At 43.6% G+C, this 14,112-nt stretch overlaps 1 protein-coding gene across 2 annotated transcripts in view; it reads left to right on the top strand.

The window, feature by feature from the left end:
- Nucleotides 1–9,633: 9,633 nt before the first annotated feature.
- The window catches only part of ABCC4 (ATP binding cassette subfamily C member 4 (PEL blood group)), a 627,509-nt gene continuing 623,030 nt past the window's right edge, over nt 9,634–14,112 (top strand). The window contains exon 1 of one of the 2 annotated variants that reach the window (XM_073614377.1): nt 9,634–9,909. In XM_073614377.1, coding sequence (XP_073470478.1) covers nt 9,842–9,909 — 68 coding nt within the window. In that variant the 5' untranslated portion in view covers nt 9,634–9,841. The remainder of the gene's footprint in view (nt 9,910–14,112) is intronic. The other variant, XM_073614376.1, reaches the window with a different exon arrangement.

Here is a 14,112-nt window from a genome sequence, read left to right as displayed (position 1 = left end):
TATTTTTTGTGGATTAGGTAGAAATATTTAAATATAATTATATTTTTCTACATTATTAAGATATCATTATATTTTTGTCTATGAACATTTTATGCTAAATGCAGAACTGAATGCATAACAACCATTAATAAAAACATCTCCTTATAGGAATTAAATAAATGTGTGGTTTGTTATTTCAAGGCTCAGTATCAGTTTGGTTATAATTGTAAAAAAGTTGTTTACAGTGGCAATGGAGCTTATTTAGACATTTAAAATTAAAATACAGTTGGCACTACAACTGCTCGACCATAACCTAGGAGACAGCCCAAAAGAAAGGCAAGCAATAAATATAATGCAAGATTTCATCAATATTTTTTTTATTGTAAAAAATTATATATCCTGGCCCATTGCAATGGCCCCCCTACCCATAAAATAATTAACATATTGCTGTCTAACTTGACGGGCACTTTGGGGGGCCAAGCCAGTACGGACAGTATCCAGGCCCGTAAGGTTGGCATCTATTTGTCCGGCCTCAGGCCCAACTGTGCCTATATAATTCGGAGAATGTTTGTTTAAAAAGTTGTGCAGAATGCAGCACGATAAAATGATAAAATTAAGTTTGTATTCCGCCAAATTAATGGCTGTTTGAAACAGGCGGAACCGGCTGGCCAGAATTCCAAACGCATTCTCAACCACTCTTCTAGCTCTGGCCAGCCGGAAATTAAAAACCCTCCTCTCCGGGGTGAGGGTTCTTTGGGGGAATGGCCTCATGAGGTGCTTGCTGAGAGCGAAGGCTTCATCGGCAATGAAGACAAAGGGGAGTCCTTCCACGTTATCCGCATCAGGTGGCAATCCCAGGCCACCACTCTGGAGACGCTGGCAGAACTCCGTCTGGGCAAATACTCCTCCATCCGACATCCGGCCATTCTTCCCCACGTCCACATATAAAAAATCATAGTGTGCCGACACCACCGCCATTAAAACAATACTGTGGAACCCCTTATAATTAAAATAGTATGACCCCGAATGGGGTGGTGGCACAATGTGGACATGTTTCCCATCTATAGCCCCTCCACAATTGGGAAAGTCCCAACGGCTGGCAAAATGGAATGCCACAGTCTGCCATTCCTGTGGCGTTGAAGGAAACTGGGGAATCAAACAAGAAAACCAAAATCAATTAATTTGGAAGCTAACATTGCAAGAAAATTAGACAATTAAAAACATTATTCCCCAGCATCAGTATAACATTCAATAATTTAATTCTTCTGGAATAACTAATATGGAAAGGCACACTTATCAGATTGCTCACCCCCTCTGATGGAACATTGATTACATTTTAGGGGGTTGTGAAATCCCTAAAAAAGATTACTTTTAGGACACGCAGGAATTTAGGGACTAAAAAGGCTACAAGACTGCAGTTGTTGCACTCTGCAGGTGCAGTTGCTAACCAGCTTACAGTAAATGAGGTAATGTAAAAAGGCATTCATGTTGCAAGGAGTACACAATCACATGCAAGGGCAATTAATGAAAACACTTTGAGGCTTGCATATGATTTGATGATGGAAATCAGCAGAGCTTCTGCTCATTTACTAAAGCACTGGAACAAATGCACTTGTAGAGTGCACATGCATTTTGCAAACTGCAACATATATTTGCTTTAGACAAATCAACACCACAGAACATTCAAGAAAATTTTTACGAGGGTGGGGGGGGGGGGGTTGTGAAATCTAGATAATTGCTAATTAGCAGCACACTATTTGGAGTGAGTTTAGGTGGGGGGGGGGTTGTGAAATCTAGATAATTGCTAATTAGCAGCACACTATTTGGAGTGAGTTTAGGTGGGGGTGGGTGGGGGGGTTGGGAAATCTAGATAATTGCTAATTAGCAGCACACTATTTGGAGTGAGTTTAGGTGGGGGTGGGTGGGGGGGTTGGGAAATCTAGATAATTGCTAATTAGCAGCACACTATTTGGAGTGAGTTTAGGTGGGGGTGGGTGGGGGGGTTGGGAAATCTAGATAATTGCTAATTAGCAGCACACTATTTGGAGTGAGTTTAGGTGGGGGTGGGTGGGGGGGTTGGGAAATCTAGATAATTGCTAATTAGCAGCACACTATTTGGAGTGAGTTTAGGTGGGGGTGGGTGGGGGGGTTGGGAAATCTAGATAATTGCTAATTAGCAGCACACTATTTGGAGTGAGTTTAGGTGGGGGTGGGTGGGGGGGGTTGGGAAATCTAGATAATTGCTAATTAGCAGCACACTATTTGGAGTGAGTTTAGGTGGGGGGTTGTGAAATCTAGCTAATTGCTAATTATAAGCACACTAAATACACTCAAACAAAATACATTCAAAATGAGTAGACTAGGTGGATATGTTCCCATCACTTCATGCTGGGAAGGTTATTGAAGGAAAATATACATGCATGACAAAAAATAACAGGAAAAAAATCCAGCATGTGTGAGGATAAAAAGGGGACATTCACACTATATTGCAATGATGGTAAGTAGTGTTTGAAGCAAGAAATACATTACATTATCAAAGATTACATAAAAGAACATGTGATGCTAATAAAAGAAAAATATCTTACCTTAATATAGTCCTTCTGCAGGACCTGGATGATGGCAGAACAGGTCTCTGGGATAATGATCCCCAGAGCCTGGGGGGAGATGCCTGTCGAGAACTTAAGGTCCTGCAGGCTTCTCCCTGTGGCCAAATACCGCAAGGTAGCGACCAGCCTCTGCTCCGGAGTGATGGCTTGCCTCATGCAGGTATCCTGCCTGCTGATATAGGGGGTCAGCAAAGCCAACAAACGGTCAAAAACGGGGTCCGTCATCCGGAGAAAGTTCCTGAAATCCTCAGGATTATTCTCACGGATCTCACGGAGCAAAGGCATGTGACAGAACTGGTCACGCTGAAGCAACCAATTCTTGGTCCATGAACTCCTCCTCGCCCTGTTCATGGACTGGTCTTGGGCTGAAGAATAAACTACAGCACCAAGCACATACAATGCACGAGCTCTACGACGAGTACGTACAGGTAACATGGTTTCAAAACGGTCGGCTGGTCAGAACGCACTAAACAGAACGCACTGAAGAACAGCAAGGCCTGTGAAGAACGACCTGAAAATCAGGAACGAGCGGCCAATAAAACAAAGATTTCTCAATGCCAACTGACCAAACGCACTGAAAAGCAGATACAAACCTCACAAGCACAGACTGAACAACAGTTAAAACGAACTGAAAAATACGAGTCTCACAAGCGCGAATCGTCTCTCACCAAACTTCTACTAACACGAGATAAACACGAGATTAGCAGAAGGAGCCCAGAGGGTGTCGTACGGGCTATTGAACTTCCGTTTTATAGTCTCGTCGGACTTGGTGTACGTCACCGCGTACTAGGCTGTCGTACTTTTGTGTGGTCGTGTGTAGGCAAGTCCGTTCGTAAGAAAGTCTGCCGCAAGTCCGCCGAAGGTACGTCGGAAGTATGTCGGACAGGCTGTCGGACTTTTGTAGACGAAAAGTCCGACCGTGTGTACGCGGCATTAGTGACACTTTTTGGGGACTGGTGACAACAATACAGTGATCGGTGCTAAAAAAAAATGCACTGTCACAGTATAAATGACACTGGCAGGGAAAGAGTTAACATCAGGAGCAATTAAAGGGTTAAATGTGTTCCCCGGGTGTGTTTTCTGTGTGGGGGATGCTGACACTGGACAAAGAGAGAGATCTGTGTTCCTGATTAGTAGAAACAGATCTCTCTCTCCCTGTCTGACAGAACAATAGTCTGCCTTGTTTACAGACTGCCATTCTGTCATTCCCGAGAGCGATCGCGGGTGGCTGGGGGCCATCGCGGCTGCCAGGCTCACTGATTGGCTCCTGCTGTGTCCAATAACAGTGGTAGCGGGTCACCGGCGGCGCGCACCCCAAACCAGGGAGGTACAGGTATGTTGTTTCGCTCACCTGGGCCTCCCTGCCGCAGTATATGTGCAGTGGGCGGTCCGGAAGTAGTTAAAGTGGTTGTAAAGGCAGAGCGTTTTTTATCATAACGCATCTATGCAATAAGATAAAAAAAAACTTCTGTTTGCAACAGCCCCCCTCATACTTACCTGAGCCCCATCACGATCCAGAGATGTTGCACAAGAGCCTCGGCTGTCCGGGACTCTCCCTCCTCAGTGAGCCAATGAAGAGAGGGAGGGGTGGAGTCGAGCCGCGGCTCCATATCTGAGTGGACACACAAAGCAGCGGCTTGGCTCGGGTGGCCCAATAGCAAGCTAATATTGGGACGGGGGGGGGGGTGCAGGAGCGCCGGCGGAAGACCCTAGAAAAGAAGGATCTGGGCTGCTCTGTGCAAAACCACTTAACAGAGCAGGTAAGTATAACATGTTTATTTTTAAACAAAAAAAAAACAAAAAACAAGACTTTTAAAGGGGTTGTAAACCCTCAAGGTTTTACACCTTAATGCATTCTATTTAAAACCTTTTGTAGTGCAGGAGCCCCCCTTTTACTTACCTGTACACGATCTTTCCCACGACGGAGACAAGCAGAGCAGCTCCAGCTGCTGTCTTGGGTCCTCATTGGCTGGATTGATAGCAGCAGGAGCAGTGACACCTGCTGCTGTCAATCAAAGCCAGTGACACGGGAGTCGGGGCCCAGTCCTGCTGTCTGTGTAAATGGACGCAGCAGCAGGACTCGGGAGCGTGTCCTCACGGGTGCTCCCGGGGAATGCAGATCTCTGCGTGGGGCACTCGAGAAGAGGAGGAGCCAGGAGCACCGCTGGGGGACCCCAGAAGAGGAGGATCGGGGCCCCTCTGTGCAAAACACTTTCACAGAGAAGGTAAGTATGACATGCTTGTTATTTAAAAAAAAAAAAGAACCTTTACAACTCCTTTTATATCACTTTAACCACTTGCCTCCCAAGCCAATTCTGACACTTCTATCCTACATGTAAAATTCATCATGTTTTTGCTAGAAAATTACTTAGAACCCCCAAACATTATATATCTTTTTTTTAGCAGACTGTAAGGAATAAAATGAGTTGTTGCAACTTTTTACAGTGTCTTGCAAAAGTATTCACCCCCCTCATATTTTCCATGTTTTGTTGCCTCGCAACCTGGAATTAACATGGATTGTTTGAGGATTTGCATCATTTCATTTACAGAACATGCCCACAACTTTGAAGATGTTTTTTTTTTTTTGTTTTTTTTATTGTGAAGCAAACAACAAATAGGACAAAATAACAGAAAAAGTCAATGTGTATAACTATTCACCCCCCTAAAGTCAATACTTTGTAGAGCCACCTTTTGCAGCTATCACAGCTCCAAGTCACTTTGGATAAGTCTCTATGAGCTTGCCACATCTTACCACTGGGATTTTTGACCATTCCTCCTTGCAAAACTGTTCCAGCTCCTTCAAGTTCGATGTTTGTGCTTGTGAACAGCAATCTTTAAATCTGACCACATATTTTCTATTGGATTGAGGTCTGGGCTTTGACTAGGCCATTCCAACACATTTACATGTTTCCCCTTAAACCACTCAAGTGTTGCTTTAGCAGTGTGTTTGGGGTCATTGTCCTGCTGGAAGGTGAACCTCTGTCCTAGCCTCAAATCACACACAGAGTGGTACAGGTTTTGCTCAAGAATATCCCTGTATTTAGCACCATCCATCTTTCCCTCAACTCTGACCAGTTTCCCAGTCCAGACTGCTGAAAAACATCCCCACAGCATGATGCTGCCACCAACATATTTTACTGTGGGGATGGTGTTCTTTGGGTGATGCGATGTGTTGGGTTTGCGCCAGACCTATCGTTTTCTTTGATGGCCAGAAAGTTAAATTTTAGTCTCATCAGACCAGAGCACCTTCCTCCATACATTTTGGGAGTCTCCCACATGCCTTTTCACAAACTCAAAATGTGCCATTTTGTTTTTTGCTGAAAGTAATTGCTTTCTTCTGGCCACTCTGCAATAAAGTCCAACTCTATGGAGCATATGGCTTATTGTCGTCCTATGTACAGATACTCCAGTCTCTGCTGTGCAATGCTGCAGCTCCTCCAGGGTTACCTTAGGTCACTGTGCTGCCTCTCTGATTAATGCCCTCCATGCTCGTTCCGTGAATTTTGGTGTGCGGCCATCTCTTGGCAGGTTTACTGTTGTGCCATGTTCTTTCCATTTGGTTATGATAGATTTGATGGTGCTCCTAGGAATCATCAAAGATTTGGATATTTTTTTTATAACCTAATCCTGACCCTCTCAACAACATTGTCCCTTACTTGTTTGGAGAGTTCCTTGGTCTTCATGGCAGTGTTTGGTTAGTGGTACCTCTTGCTTAGGTGTTGCAGCCTCTGGGGCCTTTCAAAAAGGTGTGTATATGTAATGACAGATCATGTGACACTTAGATTGCACACAGGTGGATATCATTTCACTAATTATGTGACTTCTGAAGGTAATTGGTTGCACCAGAGCTTTTTATGGGCTTCATAACAATGGGGGTGAATACACACACACATGCCAATTATCAGTTTTTTATTTCTGAAAAATAGTTTTATGTATATATTTTTCTAATTTTACTTCACCAACTGAGACTATTGTGTTCTGATCCATCACATATAATTCAGATTAAAAAAACATTGAACTAAAGGCTGTAATGTAACAAAATAGGTAAAAAGCCAAGGGGGGTGAATACTTTTGCAAGGCAATTTTTTTAAACGTTTCATGTATTAAAACAAAACACTAAAGTTAGCCTGATTTGTTTGTATAATGTGAAAGATGATGTTACGCTGAGTAAATAGATAACTAACATGTCACGCTTTAAAATTGCGCACACTTGTGGAATGGCACCAAACTTCGGTACTTAAAAATCTCCATAGGCGACACTTTAAAAATGTTTACAGGTTACATGTTTAGAGTTACAGAGGAGGTCTTGGGCTAGAATTATTGTTCTCGTTCTAACATTTGCGGTGATACCTCACAGAGGGGACATAGAGAATACTGTGGACCAGATGGTCCCCTATGACCTTTGGAGGCCGGGCATGACGTTATGACGTCACGTCCGGCCTCGGCAGATGTAAACATGGCCATTTTTTCAGGTGGGAAGCCAAGATTGTTTTTTGTTTACATATGTGGGCACGACATATGTATGCGGTCACTTCTACGTGTGAACACGCGGAGACAGGGGCATTTAAATTTATTTATTTTTTTTAATCTATTTTGATTTTATTTTTATATTTTGACACTTTCCCTTTACGCTTTCTTTTTGATCACTTTTATTCCTATTACAAGGAATGTAAACATCCCTTGTAATAGGAATAGGGCATGACAGGTCATCTTTACAATGACATCTCGCCTCTAGGCTGGAAAGCCTGAGATGAAAAAAAAAAAAAAAATCTCAGCTTCCCACCTGAAGAAATGGCCGTGTTTACATCTGCCGAGGCCGGATGTGACGTGATAACGTCATGCCCGGCCTCCAAAATTCATAGGGGACCATCTGGTCCACAGTATTCTCTATGTCCCCTTCCACCGCCTGTAAAAACAATCAAGCAGCTAAACAGCCGCTATGATTGTTTTTACAGTACAGGGAATCGCCTCCAGAAAAAGAAATCTGAATGATGCCTGCAGCTGCAGGCATCATTCAGATTCAGATATCCCCACTCAAAGTCCATGACATCATAGTAGGTAGTAGAACAGGAAGTGGTTAAGACCCCTTTCTCTCAAAATACCCCTGCCCATTGGATGGGCAGCACTTCCAAAGTGCCTGAAAAGCACTTCGGAAGTGCCGCAACACTTGTTTTTAACCCCTTCTTTGGCCGCTAGTGGGGGTTAAAAGCACCCCACTAGCGGGCGAAAAAAGCGCCGCATAAACAAGTGCCTCTAAAACAAACGGTGCTTTACCGCTAACGCACGGACGCCCCAGTGTGAAAGGGGTCTAAGGGTCTATGTTGTTGACAGGCTTTTGATGTACTCTAGGCAGGTTTAGTTTCCCATACAAATCTATGGTAATGCAAAACCTGATTGCAGCAGGTCAGAAGGATGTGGACTAGGGGTCAAATGCAGCAGTCAATAAATGCTGAATGATCTCAGAAGCGCCTCTCTCAACATGTCATCAACACAAGCCCAAATCATGTGAGGACCGGCCCTAAACCAGGGGTGTCCAACTTTTTGACCTTCCTGGACCACATTGGAAGAAAAGGAATTGTATTGGACCACACATAAAATTCACTAACAATAAGGATAGCTGAGGAGCAGAAAAAGGCGGGCAGATCACAAGTTAACGATTATCAATATAGATAGCAATATGTACTTAGTAATAAAACTTCATTGTTTTGTAATATTTCTTATTATATACATAAAAGAGGGTGACATAAAACTAGTGTGATAATCGATACTGTTTTTTTAAATAAACGAATGCATCAATATCTGGTTGGATGGATGTAGTAGCAATTCTCAATGAATTCTCAAGGTGCTCAAATCAGATATTTTGGTTCTAATATTTCCCTTCATGTGCTTCATCCATGAAAATAGTTGCTCACAAATATCAGCGCTGCCAAAAACTGATGACATGAATATGGTGTGATTGTGAAGATTGGGATATTTTTGAGCAGAGAAAACTTATAAAACTCCAGTAAAGAGACATAGGGGGTTATTTAGTAAAGGCAAAGCCACTTTGCACTAACTACAAGTGCACTTGGAAGTGCAGTCGCTGTAGATTTGAGGGGAAGATCTAAAATGAGGGGAAGCTCATTTTATTCAGGCGCTTTAGCGCTAGAAATAGCCTCTAAATAGCGCCTGAAAACCGCCTCCCATTCATTTCAGTGTGACTTTAGGAAAAGTCCTGCAAGCAGCATCTTTGGGGTGGTTTTGGAGTGCTGTATTTAGCGCTCCCAAAATGCCCTGCCCATTGAAATGAATAGGCAGCGCTTCTAAAGCACCTGAAAAGGGCTTCGGAAGCGCCACAACACTGGCGTTTTTAACCTTTGTCGGGGTTAAAAGCGCCGCAAAACGGGCATTTTTAACCCCTTTGTTGGGGCTAAAAGCGCCCTGCTAGCGGTCGAAAAGCGCCGCTTAAACAGTGCTAAAGCATTGCTAATACGAGCGGCGCTTTAGCTCTAATGTGGCTCCAGTCTGAAAGGGGTGTTAATGTAAACGCATTTTTACTAAAATTCCCATAAAAAAAAAATCAACATTTTTTAGCAAGTTTAAGATTTTGTGTTGGGCTGCAGGTTGGACACCCCACCCTAAACCTCTCATAAATGTAATGGCGGGGTCCCCGGGGTAGAACCATTTCATATCTCCTCGCTGGCTCCTATACAGATCACTGTATAGCTATCAGGAAAGTCACACGTCCTATGTGTACACTTCCTGTATAGTGACTCACAAGAGCCAAGGAAGTAGGTTAGTTGCGGCCAACTCCAGCTTTGATTTGGGGAAGTGTTAGCTCCTAGAAGCACACATTCTGCTAGCCGCCTCCGAGCCGACATTAGAATCACGCTGCGCTGAGGTAACCGCTGAGGTAACCACTGAGGTAACCAGAGCTACGGCCTCTAAAGCCTGCACCTTTCCTACCACCTCACCGCAGAGAGACCACAATCTCTGCACCAGCAACTCCCCCTCATCCCTCTTATGTAACGCCTCCCCCCCTCCCGCTCAGTTGCTCTCAGCTTCCATCCAATAGCAGGCTGTTATTCCAGCGGTGGGCGTGACGTTGTGTGGCAATGTGCTGTTCAGATGGGGGGACCTTTCTCTTCAGAACACCGGGCTGGTTGGAGGAAGTGACAGGTTTAGCAGAGTGCTTCGCTGTGCACTTTGTTCAGTCCTCCAGCCCGGGGCTGTCCAGGTGACTACGGGGACATTGTGGTGACCAGGGTGTGCTGAGCATGGAGCACAAGGAAGGCAAGCCGAACCCCCTGGAGACTGCTAACTTCTGCTCCAAACTCTTCTTCTGGTGAGTTCTTCTATACAGTGTATACAGGGGACAGTGTGGGATCATGGACATTTCCAAAAAACATTTACACATATCAGTTGGCTATGCTGATATACTGCTTGTAGTTCTCAGGTCATTCATTCTGCATTCATCTGTAGTAGGCTCCCCAGAGCTGCTGTCCTTTCTGTAATCCTTGTCACCTGCATGTCCTGACTGATTTCATGGCTCCTTCCCTAGTACTGGATGAGGTTTGATGGCTCCTTCCCTAGTACTGGATGAGGTTTTATGGCTCCTTCCCTAGTACTGCATGAGGTTTGATGGCTCCTTCCCTAGTACTGGATGAGGTTTGATGGCTCCTTCCCTAGTACTGGATGAGGTTTGATGGCTCCTTCCCTAGTACTGGATGAGGTTTGATGGCTCCTTCCCTAGTACTGGATGAGGTTTGATGGCTCCTTCCCAGTACTGGATGAGGTTTGATGGCTCTTTCCCAGTACTGGATGAGGTTTGATGGCTCCTTCTCGGTACTGGATGAGGTTTGATGGCTCCTTCCCAGTACTGGATGAGGTTTGATGGCTCCTTCTCGGTACTGGATAAGGTTTGATGGCTCTTTCTCTGTACTGGATGAGGTTTGATGGCTCCTTCCCATTACTGGATAATTCTGTGCTCCTTCTACAGGGTGAGGTTTGATGGCTCTTTCTCTACTGGATGAGGTTTGATGGCCCCTTCTCATTACTGGATAATTCTGTGCTCCTTCTACAGGGTGAGGTTTGATGACTCATTCCAAGTAGGGAATTATGTTTGCTTCCTGTACTGAATGATGTTTGATGGCTTATTACCTGTGCTTGGTGATGTATGATTTCAGGTTCCCTGTACTTGGTGATGTATGATTTCAGGTTCCCTGTACTTGGTGATGTATGATTTCAGGTTCCCTGTACTTGGTGATGTATGATTTCAGGTTCCCTGTACTTGGTGATGTATGATTTCAGGTTCCCTGTACTTGGTGATGTATGATTTCAGGTTCCCTGTACTTGGTGATGTATGATTTCAGGTTCCCTGTACTTGGTGATGTATGATTTCAGGTTCCCTGTACTTGGTGATGTATGATTTCAGGTTCCCTGTACTTGGTGATGTATGATTTCAGGTTCCCTGTACTTGGTGATGTATGATTTCAGGTTCCCTGTACTTGGTGATGTATGATTTCAGGTTCCCTGTACTTGGTGATGTATGATTTCAGGTTCCCTGTACTTGGTGATGTATGATTTCGGTTCCCTGTACTTGGTGATGTATGATTTCAGGTTCCCTGTACTTGGTGATGTATGATTTCAGTTCCCTGTACTTGGTGATGTATGATTTCAGGTTCCCTGTACTTGGTGATGTATGATTTCAGGTTCCCTGTACTTGGTGATGTATGATTTCAGGTTCCCTGTACTTGGTGATGTATGATTTCAGGTTCCCTGTACTTGGTGATGTATGATTTCAGGTTCCCTGTACTTGGTGATGTATGATTTCGGTTCCCTGTACTTGGTGATGTATGATTTCAGGTTCCCTGTACTTGGTGATGTATGATTTCAGGTTCCCTGTACTTGGTGATGTATGATTTCAGTTCCCTGTACTTGGTGATGTATGATTTCAGGTTCCCTGTACTTGGTGATGTATGATTTCAGGTTCCCTGTACTTGGTGATGTATGATTTCAGGTTCCCTGTACTTGGTGATGTATGATTTCAGGTTCCCTGTACTTGGTGATGTATGATTTCAGGTTCCCTGTACTTGGTGATGTATGATTTCAGGTTCCCTGTACTTGGTGATGTATGATTTCAGGTTCCCTGTACTTGGTGATGTATGATTTCAGGTTCCCTGTACTTGGTGATGTATGATTTCAGGTTCCCTGTACTTGGTGATGTATGATTTCAGGTTCCCTGTACTTGGTGATGTATGATTTCAGGTTCCCTGTACTTGGTGATGTATGATTTCAGGTTCCCTGTACTTGGTGATGTATGATTTCAGGTTCCCTGTACTTGGTGATGTATGATTTCAGGTTCCTTGTACTTGGTGATGTATGATTTCAGGTTCCCTGTACTTGGTGATGTATGATTTCAGGTTCCTTGTACTTGGTGATGTATGATTTCAGGTTCCCTGTACTTGGTGATGTATGATTTCAGGTTCCTTGTACTTGGTGATGTATGATTTCGGTTCCCTGTACTTGGTGATGTATGATTTCAGGTTCCCTGTACTTGGTGATGTATGATTTCAGGTTCCCTGTACTTGGTGATGTATGATTTCAGTTCCCTGTACTTGGTGATGTATGATTTCAGGTTCCTTGTACTTGGTGATGTATGATTTCAGGTTCCTTGTACTTGGTGATGTATGATTTCAGGTTCCCTGTACTTGGTGATGTATGATTTCAGGTTCCCTGTACTTGGTGATGTATGATTTCAGGTTCCCTGTACTTGGTGATGTATGATTTCAGGTTCCCTGTACTTGGTGATGTATGATTTCAGGTTCCCTGTACTTGGTGATGTATGATTTCAGGTTCCCTGTACTTGGTGATGTATGATTTCAGGTTCCCTGTACTTGGTGATGTATGATTTCAGGTTCCCTGTACTTGGTGATGTATGATTTCAGGTTCCCTGTACTTGGTGATGTATGATTTCAGGTTCCCTGTACTTGGTGATGTATGATTTCAGGTTCCTTGTACTTGGTGATGTATGATTTCAGGTTCCCTGTACTTGGTGATGTATGATTTCAGGTTCCTTGTACTTGGTGATGTATGATTTCAGGTTCCCTGTACTTGGTGATGTATGATTTCAGGTTCCCTGTACTTGGTGATGTATGATTTCGGTTCCCTGTACTTGGTGATGTATGATTTCAGGTTCCCTGTACTTGGTGATGTATGATTTCAGGTTCCCTGTACTTGGTGATGTATGATTTCAGTTCCCTGTACTTGGTGATGTATGATTTCAGGTTCCTTGTACTTGGTGATGTATGATTTCAGGTTCCCTGTACTTGGTGATGTATGATTTCAGGTTCCCTGTACTTGGTGATGTATGATTTCAGGTTCCCTGTACTTGGTGATGTATGATTTCAGTTCCCTGTACTTGGTGATGTATGATTTCAGGTTCCCTGTACTTGGTGATGTATGATTTCAGGTTCCCTGTACTTGGTGATGTATGATTTCAGGTTCCCTGTACTTGGTGATGTATGATTTCAGGTTCCCTGTACTTGGTGATGTATGATTTCAGGTTCCCTGTACTTGGTGATGTATGATTTCAGGTTCCTTGTACTTGGTGATGTACTGTGCAGGTGTGAAAAAATGCTGTAAAGTAAGAATGCTCTCAAAAATATTTAAATATATATTTTATGTGTTTATTTTGATCAATTTATAAAATGGAAAGTGAGCAGACAAAAGAGAAATCCAAACCAAATCAATATTTGGTGTGACTACCCTTTGGCTTCAAATCGGCAATAATTCCTCACTTCCGTACACAGTTTTTGAAGGAACTTGCCATGTAGGTTTTTCCAAATATCTTGGAGAACTAACCACAGACCTTCTGTGGATGTAGGCTGCCTCAAATCCTTCTTGATCTTCATGTAATCTCAGATAGACTCGATGATGTTGAGATCAAGGCTCTGCAGAGGCCAAACCATCAGTTCCAGGACTCCTTGTTCTTCTTTACACTGAAAATAGTTCTTATGCCCTGTACACACGATAGGATTTTCCGATGGAAAATGTGTGATAGGACCTTGTTGTCGGAAATTCCGACCGTGTGTGGGCTCCATCACACATTTTCCATAGGCATTTCCGACACACAAAGTTTGAGAGCAGGCTATAAAATTTTCCGACAACAAAATCCGTTGTCCGAAATTCCGATCGTGTGTACACAAATCCGACGCACAAAGTGCCACGCATGCTCAGAATAAATTAAGAAACGTAAGCTATTGGCTACTGCCCCGTTTATAGTCCCGATGTACATGTTTTACGTCACCACGTTTAGAACGATTGGATTTTCCGACAACTTTGTGTGACCGTGTGTATGCAAGACAAGTTCGAGCCAACATCTGTCGGAAAAAATCCATGGATTTTGTTGTCAGAATTTCCGATCAATGTCCGACCGTGTGTACGGGGCATATGAGTAATATTAAAGGCAGACTTTTTTTTTCTTTTAAATAACAAACATATTATGCTTACCTGCTCTGTGCGGTGGTTTTGCACAGCGCAGTCCCGA

This window comes from Aquarana catesbeiana, linkage group LG02 (genome assembly GCF_042186555.1).
Source record: "Aquarana catesbeiana isolate 2022-GZ linkage group LG02, ASM4218655v1, whole genome shotgun sequence".
Classification (NCBI taxonomy): Eukaryota; Metazoa; Chordata; class Amphibia; order Anura; family Ranidae; genus Aquarana; species Aquarana catesbeiana.
Note: the sequence above shows the minus strand (reverse complement) of the source record. Positions and strands in the feature narration are given on the sequence as shown.